The 22,231-nt window shown below is 35.7% G+C and overlaps 1 protein-coding gene across 2 annotated transcripts in view; it reads right to left on the bottom strand.

Annotated features, from left to right (window-relative positions):
• VPS13B (vacuolar protein sorting 13 homolog B) overlaps positions 1-22,231 on the bottom strand; it is a 779,806-nt gene that overhangs the window by 558,623 nt on the left and 198,952 nt on the right. For both annotated transcript variants that reach the window (XM_068984062.1, XM_068984063.1), the window contains exons 17-18: positions 11,024-11,158; positions 10,061-10,234 (exon numbers count right to left, since the gene is read on the bottom strand). In XM_068984062.1, coding sequence (XP_068840163.1) covers positions 10,061-10,234; positions 11,024-11,158 — 309 coding nt within the window. The remainder of the gene's footprint in view (positions 1-10,060; positions 10,235-11,023; positions 11,159-22,231) is intronic.

The following is a 22,231-nucleotide window of genomic DNA, read 5'->3' on the forward strand; positions in this document are numbered from 1 at the left end:
AGCTAACATACAGAAAACATGATAGGAAAGAAAAGGATTCAAGAGAAAAACCATGAGCCTTCAATAAAAATAATGATTAACAAAGATTACTACTTTGGACAGAATAAAGTTAATACTTAGAGTTTCCATTATGTTTTACAATTACAATGGACTTGAAGACAGAGTGTGTAATTTAATGTATATAACAATCCTAACAATCGGATAAAAATACACTCATTTTACAGATGAGAAAGCAATACTCAGGAGTTTAACTTGCTCAAAATAATATAGCTTACAATGGGTAAAGCTATACTCAATATATAAGTTGTTTTAGTAAGTCATTCATTCATTTATTCATTGATTTAATCTTGGCGTTTATATGCCTATCTCCTCAATATATCATAAATTTCTTTACAGTAGAGATTTTGATGCACCATTTTATTTCTATATGCAGAAAACTTGCAAAAAATTTGTTGAATGAGTGAATAATTTTACTTAAAAAAATAAAACATAAAATATGAGAGTAGCAAAGAAATACGGCAGAGTTTTCCTTAGCTAAAGATGAATCAACCATAAGACAAACTTCATGATTTGAAAAAGTTTTAAGTGTATATCTGCTTTAATACAGATAAATGTATGCTTTATATATATGCAAAATTCCCTTAATTACTATGCTAGATACAATTTCTTTTCTTATACTTAAAAACCTTGGGCTGTGTTAATATAAAATGTTTTTTTAAACTTTTGCCCTGAAAGTTATAATGAAAACACATTTGGCAAAAATTTTATCAAACCTTTCATTGTATTTGTGTGTATATCTGTGTATCTGTCTAAATGGGGAAAAAAATGCATAATCCTTAGTATGATAAAAAAAATTCTCTGTGCTACAAATGCAACATTCTCAAAAGCCTATGTCCTGGTAACTATCATAATCCTTTAGAAATTGTTTATATTCTGATTAAAAATCACTGTGCTCCTATATTCCCACAAATAGTTCATATGGTAAAGAAATCAGTAAACTTACTTTTATGCGTAACATCTTTAACATTTGCTCCCCTTTCTGTGCTTGTGATTAAATGTAACATTTTGAAATCCCAAAGTTCTGAGAAAAACATAAATCCTTGTCTCACAGCTGCTGTTTGACTCTGGAAACACATGCATTTTCTTTTCAAGCATCTACCATCAAAACTCCCAAAGGGCTTGGACTGGAGAACACCTGCATCTCTTCATTTAGTTCCAATAACAGAGCCTAAACTCCAAAATTACAAAAATAGACGCTCTGTTCAGCTGTAGTTACATTTTGCCCCTAATTCCCGTGAACAAAAATGCTAGGAGCATGAAATCATTCAGGCAAGCTCTGTCATCAAGAGGATAAGATTTTTTGCACCAGAAGCCCAGTGGGAACATGATAGAAAACTGGCAGCAATCACAGATAAAGTACATAGTAAAGTCCTCGGGGAGCAGAGAGGAAATGTAACAAGATAGATGGGTATAATTTTTACACGTTTATGCCCAAACCACAAATGTGAATTGTCTTTAATTGCTACAATATATAAGCATTCTGACTCATGTATTCTGTCAAAAATACTAAAAATATAACTTCAAGGCAATTTACTTAATTCTACATTATGAGAAGAATTTTTTTGAACAACAAAAAAAACATTTCTTCCAAATTAAAATTTACAATCCAAAATATACTGTCTTCATTTTAAAGATTACTTAACAATCCGTATCCTAACCAACCAACTAAAAATGGTGAAAGAAGAGTGTGTGTGTTTGCTGGTATACTTTAATCAGGAAAGAAAACTATCTCCCCAATTTAAATATGAGTTTCCAGAGAACAGAACTGTGACTGTCTTTCCCAAAAACTACAATCAAAAGTACATATTTCATGGGCAAAATGTAAAATAACTTTTAATACAGGCCAATCTAGTAAAGTTAAAACAATTTCTGAAACTGATTAAAACCAGGGAATAGAAAGTTCAGCTTAAACTATCTTATAACTTAAATTACATTTTAAGGTACAGTTGTTTTAAATGATTTTTATATATCCTCAAAATCATTAAATTCTATTTTTCTAGTATTAGAAAGAAATAGTTGTTTTGAGTTTTATATGTCAAAAGCAAATACACCATGTTCATCTTACTTGCACAAGTAACTACAGCCTGATTTTAAAAGATTATCATCTTCCTTAATGGTGAACAAAATCAATTAGATGAAATTTTCTAGGAATAAATGTAACATTCTGCATGTAAATTTATAAATTCATTAAAATTACAAAATACAAAACAGTGTCTTAACAGTAGCTTGTGTGAAAAACTCTAATTTCCAGCGGCACAAAAGTTCAAGACAAGTAGTAACTAAATAAAAGTTCACTATATATACCTGGAAAATACACCATAATTTGTGCTATGTGAAGGATTGTATTAAATTTTAAAAGAGAACTTTTTCAGACATGTCATGGAATCATGTAGGCAAATCACATGGAAGTGAGTAAAATAAATTTATTCTGTTTATCCTGGACTACTCAGTTAAAAAAAAAAAAGTTCTGTGGAACATCTATGATATGCAGGGGAGAAAGAAGGTGCAATTAACCTAGTGCTAAAATTTTCACCATTAAGAGGTAAATAGCGCCATTAACCAGAGAAGGCAATGGCACCCCACTCCAAACTCTTGCCTGGAAAATCCCATGGACGGAGGAGCCTGGTAGGCTGCAGTCCATGGGGTCGCTAAGAGTCAGACACGACTGAGTGACTTCACTTTTACTTTTCACTTTCAAGCATTGGAGAAGGAAATGGCAACCCACTCCAGTGTTCTTGCCTGGAGAATCCCAGGGATGGGGAAGCCTGGTGGGCTGCTTGCTGTCTATGGGGTTGCACAGAGTCGGACACGACTGAAGTGACTTAACAGCAGTAGCAGCAGCAGTGCCATTAACTGAAATTGAATGATGGGAGTATCAGGTGGGATGAGGGAAACTACACTGAGTTTTGCTTTAAACATGTTAGGCAACAGTAAAATATCCATTGGGCAATGGTCAAGAGGTGGCTGAAATTTGGAGTTTGGCTCTCAAGAGAAAATAAATGGACACAGAGAAATACACAGAGGGGTGGTTGCTAAACACACACACAGACATACACACACTGTTGGTTAAATCAAATAAACAGAAGAGGACTGGTCACACTATCAGAAACAACATATACTTAAGATACAAAGGAAAGAAACGCATTTGAGGAAGGAAATGAAGATGGTTCAATAAGGAGAACCAACAGACTATACTGCGCTAGTGTCAAGAATTCTGAGCTATAATGAATGATGTAGAAGACAGGAGACTCCTGAGTCAAACAAAGGTCTATATTACTCATGGCCCAGCAAGCAGCATGAGTATCAACATATGTATTTATATCAGTTCCTTTTGCCCTCAAGTTTCACAGAGAAAAAACAAAGATGTATCTGGGTAGATGACTGCACATGCAGTGGAATGCATTATAAGAAATGAATCCTGTACCTGAAACTAATTCAACACTGTAAATCAACAGTACTTCAAATAAAAAAGGAGAAATTAACCCTGTGTTGAGGAACCAGATCTTTTATAATGGGCAGTAAGCAGGCATTCCATTGGCTCCAGAGGGACACTGGATCTATCTCCCAGAACTGTTCACTATACAAATATCCTTTAAAAGCTAGTTCAGAATAAAGAGCAGTCATTGTTGCCATTCACAGTATGTACAAAAAAGCAAAAGATATCAGGTGTTATAACTCCTGAGGGCCAAGAGAGAAAGAGAGATGAAGGTTTCAATGTAAAAGGTATGATCATACATAAATGCCAATGAAACATAAGATAATAAGTTTTTTCATGTATATATAGGGTTGATTCCCAGGTGGCTCAATGGTAAAGAATCCGCCTACCGATGCAAGAGATGCAAGAGACACAGGTTTGACAATTGAGTTGGGAAGATCCCCTGAAGAAGGAAATGGCAACCTGCTCCAGTATTCTTGCCTGGAAAATTCTATGGACAGAGGAGCCTGTTGGGCAGGCTATAGTCAATGGGGTTGCAAAGAGTCAGACACCACTGAGCACACATGTGCATGCACATATACACACACATGTGTGCGTGCACATATTACACACACACATTATTTCATGTCACTTATACGACTAAGGAATGGAAGCTTCAGCCCAACAAACTGAGGACCTAATACTAATCATATCTGTTTAACAAAGAAAGATATTGGTAGGTATTCTCTCCAGTGGGGGGTAGGGGATGTGCGTGGCTGTGGGTGTGTGGGTAGGTGTGTGTATGTCTGGAAAAGGAGGAAGAGGAAGAAACAGGGAGAGAAGAGGGTAGATGGTTAACATGTATTACATTAAGAAGTTACTATTTATCTGTCAAATGCATTCATACCTTTGACCCTCTGTCATAATAATCCATTTATTCATTCATTCAATAAAAGATTTTCTAAGAATTCCCTATATGTCAGCAAATTTTAGGTACTGGAGATAAAATGATAAGCAGCCAGTGACTAACTCTGTCCTCTCAGAAATCACTGTCAAATGGTGAAGACAGACAGCATTCAAGTCACACAGCTACATAAATACTACTGTCATTAAGTGCTATGAAAGAAATATACAGTGAATTATGAAAATGAATGTAACAGAAATACTTAATCAAACTGGGAAGGTGAGAAGGGAAAAGCAGCCTTCGGGCTTACTTGAAGATACAGTAAGTGAGCTAAGACCGCAACACGAAGCTGAAACTCAAAGAGGACTAAGTTAAAGCGGTATGGACAGTTGTAAGAATCCCAGGCAGGCAAAAAAAACAAAATATGCAAAACCATAATCACCACTGAGAAATTTAAAGAAGGCCAAGAGATCTGAAGCACAGAGAAAAAGAGGGACATATCAAAAAGACTCCTAACACTGACTCATAAATTGGAATGATTGTCCTGTAAGTTCCCTTTGATCCTAAGCTAATAGTATTTTGTAATCATTTTATATTCCTAAATAGCAGGCACTCAAAAATTTATTTATATATTAGTATCAGATTAACAAAGACTAAGAAAGAACTTTTTAACAAGCTGAACCTGCTATAAATCATAGGCAAAATATAGCATATAAAGAAGAGCTAAAGTTTATATTTAAAAAAAAGAAAAGAAAAAATGTTGAGAACCTATTTTAAAATATTTTACATATACGACTTATAGTCACCACGTGCTTCTACTTCTGAAGGAAGTGAAGAAGAATCTAGTCTCTCTATTTATCTATACAAACGTTAAGTAACAGAAATGCCACTGATTCCTGTGAATAATAGCAATGAATTCGGAAGGTGGGCTGCACTGGACTCCCAAGGAGCTTTTAGCTCCTTTGCTGGAATCAGCACCAGTCAAGTAGAGAAAGTGATCAAGGGGGGAGAAGGAAAAGAGAAAATGGAGTTGCTAAGACTTCAAACACAAAGCAATACTGTGACACCATGGAAGTGTGGCTCTTTTGATAGTATTTAAGATGAAGTCAGGGCTTCCCAAGTGACTAAGCCATAGAGAATCCACCTGCCAGTGCAGGAGACAGGGGATCAATCCCTGGGCCGGGAAGATCCCCTAGACAAATAAGTGGCAACCCACTCCAGTAATCTTACCTGGGAAATCCCATGGACAGAGGAGCCTGGCAGGCTACAGTCCATAGGGCCACAAGGAGTTGGACACAACTTCTTGTAACTAAACAACAATAAATATGAAGTAAAGAAGGAGATTCTCAAAGTTAAGAATGTATACGGCTGGGTGGTACAATGTTTACAATATGGATCTTAAGAATAAAAGACACAATAATAAATAACCTGAGACAGTGGAAAAATATTATACAGTTAGAAGACCCATATTCAGATTTAAAGTCTGACTTGTTAAACATTTGGACAACTTCTGAGCCTCAATTTCCTCCTCTGTTAGACAAACTAAATTTGTTGTGCTGGAAACAGTCTTGTTCTGTAAACAAACTGAAAAACTTACATGCAAGTGATTTATAAGTTGCAAAATATTGTGTCCATAATAAGTTTTATTAATACTATTAATACTTCTTTTAGTCAATTATATTTAATCCCATTTAAAAAGCTGTCCATTTTCTCACATTCTAAAGTCACAGCCGAAAAACTCTGCCTCTTTATCCTGAGTGAGCTTCTCTCAAAACCCACTTCGTAATATATTCAATAATATTCACAACATGATCTGCTTCCCAATTTCAATAACCCCCTTCAATTTAGAAACATATGCACAAAAGCAGTTGTCTTCCATACAGGATGCCGTGATAATCAGAAGCCAATTAGAATGATCACCAAACTCCTCTAAAATATACCATTTGCCACATTCCAAAACCTCTCATTCAAATTATATAAATCAATGGGAAAAGCACATTAACAACCTCTTTTGGATGGTCTGTCTCTAAAAAAGACAGCAGGGATTACTTGTGCTTCCCTTAATTGTTCATCTAGAAGAGTTCAGAATTCTATCCAGAATCTTTTTCTCCCCCCTGAAGCAAACATCAGTAATGACTCATTGGGTGCTCCAGCCTCAAAAACCAAAGAAAAGCAAATACAATCATCACTTATTTGCTCATTCATTCAGCAAATATTTGTTGATAGCCTACTATTTGTGGGATATTGTTCTAGACACTAGGAATACATCTGTGATCAAGAAAGACAAAAAATTCCAGCCATAATAAAACATTAAATCCTAATAGCAGGAAAAAAAAACCTCAACAAGACAAATCAGTAATATATATACTACGACAGAGTATGATACGAGAAACTTTAGAATAGAAAGAAAACAAAATGTGTTAGTGTCAATGTGTGTTTAGTTGCTAAGTCCTGTGAGACTCTTTTGCAACCCGATGGACTATAGTTTGCCATGTTCCTCTGTCCATGGGATTTTTCAGGCAAGAATACTGGAGTAGGTTGCCATTTCCTTCTCCAGGGGATCTTTCCGACCCAGGGATTGAACCCTTGTCCCCTGCACTGGCAGGCAGATTTTTACCACTGAGTATGCACATATATGCAAACAAGAGAGAAAAAAGTTTTTATATACAGTGGCTAGGAAAGAACTTGCTAAAAGGGTTATATTTCAATAAACTTGTAAAGGATTATTAATAAATTATTTCTTCATTTAAAATTTATTTACAACTTGTTTATACCATCAGTCATACACACACACACACACACACTGATAAACACACACCCTCTAAACTTTATTATAGGAACATAAGATTAATATTATTTTAGAAATAGCTTTTAAAAAAAATACTTATGAGCTCTCATAACCATATCATAAATACCTAAGCCATGAATGTGGGTGGCAGTTTCCAAGATGGATGGAAAATTTAAATTTAAAAATACCCTAAATAAAGTATATGAATGTAGTTTAACTAAAAACACATTACATTTTAGGATTAAAACACACCCAAGGAATATCTTCAAAGAACCAAATGCATGATCATATTAAAATTTTACATGCAAATGCATAAACATATCACTAAATGTACTAATGTTGAACATTAGATGAATCTCCTTAACAGTAGAAAAATATAAAATTTTATCTTAGAACTATCATATGTATAATTTTTACAGTACTTTACTTTTATATAAAGGTTCAAAATGCAAATATATATACTGAGATCCTGAATATGCATTTAGATTACAAAGAATAATACAAATACTGTTGTGAGAAAGATCAGAGTATTCTCTAAATATGCTTGACTCGGTTCATTCTAGTGGTACACATGGCAAAACAAAAAAAATGAAGAGCCCCTATCCTGTGTAGGAATATGCAGTAAGGACTTCCATGGTGGTCTGGTAGTTAAGAATCCACCTTGCAATGCAGGAGACACAGCTTCAAACTCTGGTTGGGGAACTAAGATCTCACATGCTACGGAGCCACTAAGCCCATGAGCCACAATGAAAGATCCCACGTGACGCAACAAAGCTCCTGCATGCCTCAACTAAGATCCACACATGCAAATAAATAACTTATTTTTATTTTTTTAAACTGTTAAACAAAAAGCATATGCAATAGATTCTAGTAAGCTTAGTCCCTTCTTAGGTATAAAAATTCTAACCAGATGGTCTGGTCATTCTAATAACATTTTAATGATTTGAAAACAAAACCTACCAAAAACTACTATTTGGACAATTACAGAAAGGAGATTCTCCAATAGCATATTCAAAGAATATGATTAAATAGGCATTTAAAAAAAGCATGATTTAACCACCAATCATTTTTCCCGATGCAGGGTAGGTGATCCACAAAGGCTAATCTTGCCCACCTCCTGTTTGGTGAATGAAGTTTTACTGGAACACAGTCACACCCATTCATTTACCTATGGCTGTTTTTGGTCTTCCTTGGTGGCTCAGTAAAAAGAATCTGCCTGCAGTACAGGAGACCCAACTTTAGTCTCCAGGTTGAGAAGATCCCCTGGAGAAGGGATGGCTACCCACTCTAGTATTCTAGTATTCTAGTCTAGAAAAGCCCATGGACAAAGGAGCCTAACGCTGCAGTCCTTGGTGTTGCAAAGAGTTAGACAGGACTGAGCAACTAACACTTCCACTTTTTCACAGCTTTTTTGGTGTGCTAAAACAGCACAATGGAAACAAAGCCCATATGGGCCATAACACCCGAAATGTTAGTAAAATGTTTACCAAGCCCTACCTTAAACTACTGGTAAAGTCTTCTACCCATAAGGGATAGGTAGTGGCCTCATCCTTACATTTTTTTCCCTTAGGGTTCCACACTCAGCCTCATTAAGATGAAAATGTCTTTGTGAGGAGATCTCTTCAAAAGAATGTTGATTCAGGGGTTCTCAGACTCACCTTTCAAATACTAATTTCCAGTTTCTAGTCTGAATGCCATTCAGCTACAAATGTGCTCATATCAAATTCTGCTTTCAAATGGTTTTGCATCACTGTATATGTACATTGCTTCAAATATTCACTCCATATAATCTCTGTCTTCAATTCAGTTCAGTCACTCGGTCGTGTTCGACTCTCCGCGACCCCATGAATCGTAGCACACCAAGCCTCCCTGTCCATCACCAACTCCCAGAGTTCACCCAATCTCTGTCTAGCTAATTACAAATCTTTTCATGGTTTCTACTTTGAACTTAGTCAAAGTGAACTTACTTTGAACTCATGTTTAATGCATTTCCTATAAGCTACAGTATTTGTTACATATTGTTAATTGAGCTCTACTCTTACGGAGCTATTTGAAATCACCTCACTGGCCAATTAATTCTAAAGAAAAAATTCAGCCCACTGACTGGGGGCTGATGAATATCTTTAAGAACATCAATCTAGCTATCTTATTTCCAGTATCATTGTCTTGGCTTTACTAACGACATACTAACTGAACTCACTGCTGACGTCAGGCTCTCCTTACCACACGTCTTTATCCCCAGGCTTCACTGATCCTTCTAATATCTCCTCTCAACATGAGAGGTGTGGATCTGCTATTACGGTAGTGAATAAAATGAAATAGATAAAATGACATGAAATAAAATGAAACAGAGGCAAGGAGCTTCTCCTCCTGCGTTTTTCCCTTTGTTACACCATCAATATCTTTTCCCTCCTGTAAATACACAGAACGCTCAATCCACTATTTCAACATGGCAAACTATGGGTCACAAAGTACTACTATCCCAAGAAAAATATTTTCTCTTTGCAATGTTTTAAATTTCTTTTACTCCTTTCTATGTATTACATAATATATTTTAAAACTCATTTGGATTTAGTACTGGTAGTAGCTGAACCTGAAGGTTAACTGTTATACATACAAAGAAATTATCTCTTAATAAAATAGAATAAAATCATTATTGTTTGTAAACACATCATTTATCAAAAATGTACAAAATACTTCATTTGAATTTTCAAAGAGGATAACTGCAGGGTGTATCCCAATGGACACAAATGAAAAAAAGAGGAAGAATGGACGAAAATGAGGAGTGAGGGAAGGGGAGGTAAGGAAAGGAGAGAAGGAAAGAAAGAAAGTGCCTTTTTAAAAGTCTTGCTGGAAAAGAAAATTCAAAACAAGTGAATACTGGTGTACTTACCAGAACTGTGGCAGTAGTCCATACACTGTGGAACCTGGACTGTGAAGGCTATCAAATCTGGAGCTAAAAGAGATTCTGGCTTTCTGCTCTCATTGAGCCACTTGCTGCTATGAAGGTCTTTAGTGTCAGAAGGACCCTGAAGCAATGGAATCAACTTCTCTTTTCCACTGTCACCTGAATACACAGATGTATGAAAAAGAAGGTTATCAAAAAAAAAATATATAGGAGTAGCCTGCAGATGCTTGATTTTAAAGTATACTAACAATATAAAATTTCTATTTACACCTGTTAATTTCAGCAGTACATTTAGTTATATTCTAAAAAGTATGACTGATAAAAATTAAATGCATTTTTAACTCTTAAAATGTTTTAGTATTTAGTTGATAAATGTAGAACACATTCAGAAAAGCACGTAAAATAAAACAACATGAACACACTGTATTGTAAATATTAAAGGGAATCTGTACCTCTTTAAACTTATCTAGACATTTAATCCACATTGGAAAAAATTAAATAACAAGTAGTTTAAGGAAAATACTATGAAATCAAGTATTGGAAGGAAAGCAAAGTCAATTACAACCTTAAGTTGAAAAACAGCCGGGGTTTCTGTTTAATTTCATTATACTAGCAACATTTTAATTTAATTTTTAAGTGTCATATACATCTGTATCTCCTATTCCACCCCAAAAAGTGTAAGACTAAACTTTCCTTTAATTTTTCTTCCCTCATAACCATTCTTAAAACTATGCAATATTTTTTTCTTAAGTAAAAATTAATTTATTAATGTCAAGAAGTATCATCCTGGCACAATTAACAATTTTTTTCAAGTAAAATAAAAAAATTTAAAACCTCTGATTCATAGGAACAATGAGTAAATTCTTGTTTCAGTAACGCTCCTTGTAAAACGCAAGGCCAATTCTCCTATACAGGCAATAAAGTTTTACACGGTCCAGCTGCACATACCTGGGGCTTTGGCACAAATTTTTATTGATCCCACGGTCCCAGAGGCACATTTGACCAATGATGTGCTGCAGTACTTCAATTCAACATTCTGGATTGAGCCCTCAAGAGTTGGCAGGGGATTCTTAGATTTCACACCTAATAAAAGAAAACTGCAAATGTACTAGCCGATTGAATTTAAATAATTTTTATACTCCTTCACCGAGGCATTTAAACTTAATTATACTTTAATTATCTACCTCAGATGTTCTTACAGTATTTGTGTTAGGCTTCACAGTTTAGTGTTTAGGAGGTAAAATGATGCAATTTTAAAACAAACAGGTTGAATTCTTAAAACTATACTTATGCAAATTTTAAACAAACAGTTGTTTAAAAATATGGATACTAAAAAAAAATCACATTTGGTTTTAGAATATATATTAAGATTTTCACTTTGAAACAAATTTAACTTACAAACTGACTTTCACTTATGCAGACGCATTAATTTAAGCATGAAACTACCTGTATAAACAGACTCCAAAATATCTTGGTTAGGTAGGATGCAAAGAGAGAAACAAGATAGCTCAAAACAGCTCTTAAGTTAAAATACAATAGCTTATAAGCAAAATCGATATGCCAACTGTAGCTAAAAGAAACCAAAGTGATTCTATACCAATTAACAAAAAAAAGTGAGCATTATCTTTTCCACTGTATGCTACTTGCTGAAGGACATAAAGCACAGAAGCAAACAATTACCATGACATAACTGGTAGGGAAAACGTAATTCAAAGAGGAGAAACTCATTTTGGCCCTGAAGCCTAGGTAAGAATTCAAAAGGCAGAGAAACTTTAAGAACGTTACACTAACATTATTGTAAACCATAAAAAAAATGATGATAATGTGAAGAACTCTAATCCATTAACATATACCAAAGGACTTACTGTGTGTTATCCACACATTTTATTCTATCCTCAAAACAGGGTGGTAATAAAAATGTCGTTCTCTCATTTTTACAAATTGGGATACAATGGATTAGAGGAGTTCAGTCAGTAATTTTCTCTCTGCACAGTCCTGCAACAGAGGAAGAGCTGACACAATTTGATCTTATCACAGAAAACTTCATCACTCATTTCACCAATACTCATGAAAAGAGGCTTTCTTTTCCCCATTCCACATTCCAATCGAATATGTATCATCCTTCACATGTGAAACTTCATGAAGCAGAACTAAGTATGAAGAATTAAGAAAACTATGAACTTTTATGACAGATATATTAAACATACCAAAATCTTTGATTTCAAACTCCCGTGTGTTCAAGAAGCCCTATACAGTCTTTGTGAGATGTGGCCCAGGAAGCCTGCAATTTAACTAAAACACTACATGGTTATCCACTAGTTAAAGGACATCATCTTGAGAAACATCTCTCATATACTAATCTTTGCTTCAGAAGAACCTCTAAATTTGCTCATTTCTATTTGACTGTTCCAAGAACATGTAACAGTTGGTTGCTATTTCTCAGTATTCACCATTTGAACCTATTATCCTCATAGCAGGAGTCTAAATGCTGTGTACTTAGATCTTTTCTATGATTTTATCAGCTTTTATCAAATTCTCCAAATCTATGACCCAACAAACTTAAGAAGCTGTATTTCAGAAAGTTAAACAATGCCTACAATATGACATAAACATAGTAGTAACAGTAATAATAGTAATAACAGCAGCAGCAGTAGTGCTAATTATAGCACCTAACACACTGAGCACTTAAAGTGCCATGCACTACATCTAATTTGCTATTTTTACTCATATCAAAAGGAAAAAAAAAAAAGACCTAGCTATTACTATTCTATCTCATATTCAGGAAAACCAAAGTTTAGAGAAGGAAGGATTTTGCCCACGCTCAAGTCAGAAAGTGAGGAGGCTTGGATCACATTTCTGCTCGTAAGAAAGGAAGCTGAGCTATCTCAGCATATTTAACATCTACTGTGGATGCACAAGTTATAGTCAGTGATAATTTACCCTGCTCCAATCATTATGTTAAGTGATGAGAAGGATACAAAATGGAGTAATACCTTATTCTAACTCAAGCACCCACAGTCAGACTCATTCTATACCAGTTTTTTTGGGGAAAAAAAAAATTTGAAGAATCTAGATAATAATCAGGAGGCAAGAGCTAATGAAAGATTCTCTCAAGGGTTAGAATTGAAAGAGTTCAGTTGGCTGCAAAACTAAAAATACATGGATAGACAAACACGGCTTTAAAAAAATCACTTTATAAACTGCTTCTTTCACAAAGTTTACACCAAGTTTAGGGCTCTACCTTGACTCTCAAATGAAAGGTCTAAGTCTTTGTTAATATCTATTGTGTGCTATATATATTGTTAAGATTCTGAAGTCTTATCAGAAGAGCTGTAATGTATAGCACAGGGAATTATACTTGATATTATAATAATCTAATAATCTATATTATAATAATAGAAAATAATATATATATCTGCATCACTGTGCTATATACCTGAAACAACACTGTAAATCAACTATATTTCAATAAAAAATAACTTAAAAAGAACTTGCCTGAAATCTCTTCTGATAAGAATGACATACATGAAAACAAAAGAATGACATATATGTATAAAGCATCTTATTTTAGATTACAACTATCAAGAATTTACTTCACTTTTTTATTATCATTAAATTTCTCTGGTATTTTAAAATGTTTTATAAACTAAAACATCCTGCATAGTTTCTCCTTAAGAAAATTTTTTTCCTAAAGTAATTTTTTTTAACTGCTTAACCTCAGAATTTTTAACAGATAATTATAGTCATCTCTTGATATACTTCAACAATGGAGAAAAGCTGCTAACAGAAAAATAACCTTAGTAATATAAATTATGAACCTTAAGTGATATGACGTGTCAATATATCAGTTGTAACAAATATACCACCCTGGTGAGGGATGTCAATATTGGGGGAGGCTATGTAAACTGGACCACTCTGGTGAGGGATGTCAATATCGAGGGAGGCTATGTAAACCGGTACGGAGGCAGAAGCTGTATTGAAAACTTCAGACCTTCCCTTCAATTTTGCTGTGAACCTAAAATTACTCTCAACAAGAAATCGTATTCATAAAAATAATTTAAAAATAAACTTGGCTTCTTTCCACTCTACCATCAAACCAAAATTTGTAAAATACCCCAAATACACATACTAGGAAGAGATAAAGGAACAGAGTCTTGGCATTGAACAATTCATGGCACCCCTCACACTGTTTTCAAGCTACATGAATGCTGCTTCCTAAAATTGTGAAAGGAAATCTTCCTGTTAGGAACACGAAATGGTGAAACAAAAAGACCAAAAACTCTGAAACTGAAAAATCAAGGCTACAGGATTATGTATTTAGTAGTTATATGGCTTAAGGCAAGCCACTATTAATTACTGTTTCACGTGGAGGCCAAAGACAGCAGTTATTGTTCAAGGTATTTAACTCTGAGAAATCTGAATTTTATATGGAACTTAACTTAGGGAAGAGGTGCAAAATTTTGGACAGTTGTATAGTCATCTGATATGAATCAATAGAACAATTATAGACAGTGACAGTATCTTATAGTTGAAATAATGACTTCACAAAGCACTGTCATATGCATTTACTCAAATATTGCTATCAAAATCTACCAGAGGAAGGGAAGAAGGAATCCCTATTCCTTAGGGATTTCACATGGTATATACTATCAATAGAATAACCTAAAAATACTGAATTTTCATAATACTTAGTATAAAATAATACACTGTTATTTCTTGTCCTTTTAGTATTTTTCTGAATATTAACTCAACACACAATCTCAGTCCTGTGGTACACCATTAATTCAGATTCTCTTCCCACCATCTTTTTCCTTTTTTTAATTAATTATTTTAATGGAGGCTAATTACTTTACAATATTGTAGTGCTTTTTGCCATACATTGACATGAATCAGCCATGGTGTACATGTGTCCCCCATCCTGAAACCCTCTCCCACCTTCCTCCCCATCCCATCCCTCAAGGTAATCCCACTGCACCGGCCCTGAGTGCTCTGTCTCATGCATCGAACCTGAACTGGCGATCTATTTCACATATGCTAACATACATGTTTCAAAGCTATTCTCTCAAATCATCCCACCCTCACCTTCTACAGGGTCCAAAAGTCTGTTCTTTATCTCTGTGTCTCTTTTGCTGTCTTGCATATAGGGTTATCATTACCATCTTTCCAAATTCTCTATATATGCGTTAACATACTGTATTGGTGTTTTTCTTTCTGACTTACTTCACTAAGTGTAATAGGCTCCAGTTTCATCCACCTCATCAGAACTGAATCAAATGAGTTCTTCTTAATAGCTGAGAAATATTCCATTGTGTACCACAGCTTTTTTATCCATTCGTCTGCCGACGGGCATCTAGGTTGTTTCCGTGTCCTAGCCATTGTAAACAGTGCTGCGATGAACACGGGTACACATGTCTCTTTCAATTCTGGTTTCCTCAGTGTGTGTGCCCAGCAGTGGGATTGCTGGGTCGTACGGCAGTTCTATTTCCACTTTTTTAACGAATCTCCACACTGTTCTCCATAGGGCTGTACTAGTTTGCATTCCCACCAGCAGTGTAAGAGGGTTCCTTTCCTCCGCACCCTATACAGCATTTATTGAAGACTTTTTGATAGCAGCCATTCTGACCAGGGTGAGATGGTACCTCATTGTAGTTTTGATTTGCATTTCTCTGATAATGAGTGATGCTGAGCATCTTTTCATGTCTTTGTTAGCCAACTGTAAGTCTTCTTTGAAGAAATGTCTGTTTAGTTTTTCCACCCATTTTTTGATTAGGTCATTTATTTTTCTGGTATTGAGTTGCATGAGCTGCTTGCATATTTTTGAGATTAATTCTTTGTCAGTTGCTTCGTTTGCTATTTTCTACCATTCTGAAGACTGTCTTTTCACCTTGCTTATAGTTTCCTTCATTGTGCAAAAGCTTTTAAGTTGAATTAGGCCCAATTTGTTAATTTTTGCATTTATTAGCATTACTCTGGGAGGTAGGTCATAGACGATCCTGCTGTGATTTATGTCAGAGAGTGTTTTGCCTAAGTTTTCCTCTAGGAGTTTTATAGTTTCTGGTCTTACATTTAGATCTTTAATCAATTTTGAGTTTATTTTTGTGTATAGTGTTAGAAAGTGTACTAGTTTCATTCTTTTACAAGTGGCTGACCAGTTTTCCCACCACCACTTTTTAAAGAGATAGTCTTTTCTCCTTTGTCAAAGATAAGGTATATGGATTTATCTGAGCTTTCTATTTTGTTCCATTGATCTATATTTCTGTCTTTGTGCCAGAACCATACTGTCTTGTAGTTTTGTAGTATAGTCTGAAGTCAGGCAGGTTGACTCCTCCAGTTCCATCTTCTTGTTTCTCAAGATTGCTTTGGCTATTCGAAGTTTTTTGTATTTCCATACAAACTGTGAACTTATTTGTTCTAGTCCTGTGAAAAATACCATTGGTAGCTTGGGTAGTACACTCATTTTCACTATACTGATTCTTCTGATTCATGAACATGGTATATTTCTCCATCTATTTGTGTCATCTTTGATTTCCTTCATCAATGTGTTATAGTTTTCTATATACAGGTCTTTTATTTCTTTAGGTAGACTTACTCCTAAGTATTTTATTCTTTTAACTGCAATGATGAATGGAATTGTTTCCTTAATTTCTCTGGTTTTTCACTGTTAGTGTATAGGAATGCAAGGGACTTCTGTGCGTTAATTTTATATCCTGTAACTTGACTATATTCATTAATTAGCTCCAGTAATTTTCTCATGGTGTCTTTAGGGTTTTCTATGTAGAGGATCATGTCATCTGCAAACAGTGAGAGTTTTGTTTCTTCTTTTCCAATCTGGATTCCTTCTATTTCTTTTTCTTCTCTGATTGCAGTGGCTAAAACTTTCAAAATTATGTTGAATAGTAGTGCCCACATCTTTTTTATCCAACATAATTCTCCTAACCTCACAGACATGTTAGCCCCTCAGTGTTCAGTATGATCCTTCCTATAAATTAAAAGATAAACTAATGAGAATAACCTGTATATCTGAGTGGAAGTAAAAAATTAAAGATCAAGTGATACATAAGTTTATTTCTGTTTCTGACTTAATTTTTAGGGCCCAATACCAACAAAGAAATGAAAATGGAAAGATAGGAGCTAAAAGTACAACTCTCAAAGAGGCAAGCACTGTCATCAAAATTTCAGAAGATACATATTGATGAACAAGTAGCAACAGGATAACTTAGAGAAAAGTGCCTGTGAGTTACCATATGAAGAAGCACACTGATCGGCAATAAGCCCTGGAAAGGTAAGAATTAAAGAAGCCAGGTAGTTCAGAGGGCAGGAATGCAGATGAGGCTAAAAAGATGAGCAGTGACTGAAAGTCTATCTAATGACCACAGATCCTTTGCCTTAAACCATGCAGCAATGCAAGTATCCCACTCTCATCCCAACAACAATGGAGAAAGTTGAACCAGAAGGACAATGAACTAAGGGACACCCCAAGAAAAGGGGTGCATACTAAAAATGGGAGATTGTCTAAAAATGAATATAAAATAGATGTACTGAATAATGAAATATTTTCTTTTATTCTCTAAGAACCCTGAATGCCAGAGTTAAAACCTGCAGCAAGGAAATGGAAGGATTTCTGAGTAAACTGGCCAGTCCAAGAAAAGTGAACCAGAGATACTGATAACACATTATCCCCTCACCTCTGAAAACATGAAGAAGTGTCCAATTCTCCTACAATGACACCTGCCATTCAGTAAGCTTCAAGCTCATAAACAGGTTTCTAATTTAGTTATTTTCCAAGTTTTAGCTATTTAAAATTTATTCTACAATATGAGGGACAGAGGATGAGGTGGTTGGCTGCCTTCACTGACTCAGTGGACATGAGTTTGAGCAAACTCAGGAAGATAGTGATAGACAGAGAAGCCTGGCATGCTGCAGTTCATGGGGTTGCAAAGGCTGGAAGAAGCACAAACTGGAATCAAGATTGCCGGGAGAAATATCAGTAACCTCAGATATGTAGATGACACCATGTTTATGGCAGAAAGTGAAGAGGAACTAAAAAACCTCTTGATGAAAGTGAAAGAGGAGAGTGAAAAAGTTGGCTTAAAGCTCAACATTCAGAAAACGAAGATCATGACATCTGGTCCCATCACTTCATGGGAAATAGATGGGAAAACAGTGGAAACAGTGTCAGACTATTTTTCTGCTCCAAAATCACTGCAGATGGTGACTGCAGCCATGAAATTAAATGACGCTTACTCCTTGGAAGGAAAGTTATCACCAACCTAGATAGCATATTCAAAAGCAGAAACATTACTTTGCCAACAAAGGTCCATCTAGTCAAGGCTATGGTTTTTCCAGTGGTCATATATGGATGTGAGAATTGGACTGTGAAGAAGGCTGAGTGCCAAAGAATTGATGCTTTTGAACTGTGGTGTTGGAGAAGACTCTTGAGAGTCCCTTGGACTGCAAGGAGATCCAACCAGTCCATTTTGAAGGAGATCAGTCCTGGGTGTTCATTGGAAGGACTGATGCTAAAGCTGAAACTCCAGTACTTTGGTCACCTCATGCGAAGAGTTGACTCAGTGGAAAAGACTCTGATGCTGGGAGGGATTGGGGGCAGGAGGAGAAGGGGACGACAGAGGATGAGATGGCTGGATGGCATCACCGACTCGATGGACATGAATTTGGGTAATCTCCAGGAGTTGGTGATGGACAGGGAGCCTGGCATGCTGCAATTCATGGGGGTCACAAAGAGTGGGACACAACTGAGCGACTGAACTGAACTAAGAATAAGCCACAAATGATTGCCTCTAAAAAAAACAGTGGAGATTTTAAGGACCCACAGAACTGCCCTTTTGTTACAGGCCTTAAAAAATGATAATGTAATAAAATAAAGCAAAAGGTCACTCAAGCAGGCAGGACTCATTCCAGACACACAAAAATAAAAACAATCATAAGATAGTGAACCAACAGTAAAAGTTTCTATAGAGGGAAAAGGCAAATTCTTTTAAAATGCACATTGAAAGAATAGTCATCTTAGCAAAGTTATTAGAGAACATTTTACAATAGCGAAGAGCTTCTAAATGGTTGATAGTGTAATAAAAACTAAGCATTAACATTTCAGGGGAAGAATAAAAGAAGAAAGCAAGATGAGAGGCAGATTTATTACATGAGAGGAAAGCAGAAGTCTCAACAAGAGTGACTGGGCAGGCAAGGACAAATAGGTGTCACCAAGAAAGCTAGCTGCTGCTGCTGCTGCTAAGTCACTTCAGTCGTGTCCAATTCTGTGCGACCCCACAGACGGCAGCCCACCAGGCTCTGCCGTCCCTGGGATTCTCCAGGCAAGAACACTGGAGTGGGTTGCCATTTCCTTCTCCAATAATTTGGGATTCTGGGTTTACATTTCTAAAGGCTTTCTTTTTTAAAAAACATTGCCAGAGTTAAGGGTATATGCCAAAGCAAATATTAATATTTGTGTTTACTATTAAATACCCAGAGATGTAACCAGTCTACCCAGGATCACATTTTAAGTAAACTTGTTGGTTTGATGGTTCCTAGACCATGAAAAAATTAAGATCTGAGCACTGACAGGACTGTGGTTACAAATTCACAGGGAAAACACCCACTGTCTTCCACATCAAGGCCAAAACAAAGAAGTTTCTTTGTTAAAACGAGAGTGGGACAGATTTTTAAAACAGTCCATCTTTCTACTAGTTCTTAGAAGTTACGAGCTCAGGGAAATGGAAATCACTTCCCAATTCCTCCTTTCTGGTCCCCACCCTTTGCTGGTGATTAAAGGCCAAGCCTACTGGTAACTGAGTTGCCACAGCCCATTAGGATAGTCAAAGCATGAATACCTGTTTCCCACTCTAGTTTTCCATTTCCTCCTTGTTTGGGGATTTTTTTTCTTTCTTTTTCACAGGTTCAGCAGTTCACTTACTAATAGAGTTATATGTGTTATACATTTTCCAGCATGGGTGTTCATAAAGGAAAGGATTTCAGGTAATTATCATACCATGCTACCAGGCATAGAAGTCACATCACACTATGCCATATGTTTCTTAAAAAAATATACATCATAATTGAACGCTCTCCTTCCTAGGATTACACCCACACTAGATGAGGAAGCAACAAGTAGTTTTTGTGGTTAAACACTAGAGGTTATGCAGAGATACAAAACACATTATAAATCCCAAAATGTACTAATTTAACTATTTTGTTTCCATAATTATAAAGTGGGTATAATTCACTAGCTACCTTATAGAACAGTCCTTGAAGAAATGATAGCAGAGTATCCAGCATGTTAGGATTCAATAAATATAAGCCTGTATATTCTCACTGTTACTATCACTACCAACAATAAAAGCTTATTGGGGAAGCTCAGTTTATACATAAGGAGTAATAAGTGAGTTTAATAAATGATATATTAATCACTACACTTTTATTCTAGTACAAATTCTGCCATCAAATAGCTGTATAATTTTGGGTTTAAAGTCTCTATGATTCAGTTTCTTCATCTGAAAAAAAAAGAATGGTTGTATTTGATTATAACTAAGCTTTCTTTAAGCTTTAAAAGCCAATGATTAGCTGCAATGTAGGAAATTAAAGACTGTATAACAGGACCTGGAAAGGAAAAGTGGCCTTAGATGGGAACAATATTGTCATATACCATCAGCATTTTTTAAAGGCAAAGAAAAATTACACTAAATGGAACTGGTATGTTTCTGTATATATGATAGAAAAACTATGAACTAGGTAATGTCAGCAACTTTAAGGAAAGATGAGAAAAACAAAATCTTCAAAAATACAATTTACACATTGATATTGCAAGAGTAACTTGTGAAACATTTTCTATTTCCCCTTAGCCTCTAGAGCTATACTGTCAGATAAAGAACAATAATTATTACTTTATGAGACAAATAATAAAGTGGTACATTATTATATTTGGTTATTCTATACAGAAAAGTTCTTACTTTGAATAATTAAGTAATAATTACTGTTATGATCATTCAGTATTATGCCCACTGCTGCTGCTACTGCTGCTAAGTGACTTCAGTCATGTCTGACTCTGTGCGACCCCATAGACAGCAGCCCACCAGGCTCCCCCATCCCTGGGATTCTCCAGGCAATAACAATGGCGTGGGTTGCCATTTCCTTCTCCAATAATACCCACACAAAAACTTAAAAAGAAAGTAACACTTAGGATAATAGAGTAAAATACCTAGAAAAAAAAAATATATCTGCTTCTTGAATTAGGTATTTCATAACACATATGAGATGGAAATACATGAAAATAAATTCTCATTAATAACCACTGGTAGAAATATCTAAAGAAGGAGCACTACGTAAAAGTCATAAAGATTTTTTAATAAAAAACTTTTAATTGTGGAAAAGAATGCTAACTTACTATCTGGCAAAATAAAAGACATCACAGTGAAGGGCAAAGTGTTAGTCACTCAGTCATGTCCAATTTGATGCAACCCTACAGACTGTAGCCTGCCAGCCTCCTCTGTCCATGCGATTCTCCAGGCAAGATACTGGAGTGGGAAGCCATTCCCTTCTCCAGGGGATCTTCCTGACCCTGGGATCGAACCCAGGTCCTCCTGCATTTCAGGTGGATTTTTTCACTCTTTTAAATTAAGTAAACATGTGTTTGTGCATGTGTATGTGTACATAGAGGTAGGTGGTAAAGGGCACACCAATATGAAAATAAATACAACATTCACTCCCTCTGCATAGGACAAGATCATTCTTCTTTCCTTAGTTTAATTCTGCCATAAGGGTGAGACGGCTGGATGGCATCACCAACTCGATGGATGTGAGTTTGAATGAACTCCGGGAGCTGGTGATGGACAAGGAGTCCTGGCGTGCTACGATTCATGGGGTCACAAAGTCGGACACGACTGAGCTGAACTAAAGGCACTGTCAATTCTACCACAAGTAAAAGTGCCCAGCCAAATATCCAACCACTATGAAACCTTGACTCTATCAAGCATTCTTTTACTATACAAACTCTGACTGCATACAACCAAGAGTCATTCTTGCTATTTCAATCACTGACCTCCAAGGGCAAAATCAAACGCCTACCACGTAGACCTCTGGATGTTTCTCACAGTGAAAAGCAGTCACTCAGGCTTGAGGATGTAAGCTTTTGTCTGCATCACCTAA

This window comes from Capricornis sumatraensis, chromosome 11, assembly GCF_032405125.1.
Source record: "Capricornis sumatraensis isolate serow.1 chromosome 11, serow.2, whole genome shotgun sequence".
Taxonomy (NCBI): Eukaryota; Metazoa; Chordata; class Mammalia; order Artiodactyla; family Bovidae; genus Capricornis; species Capricornis sumatraensis.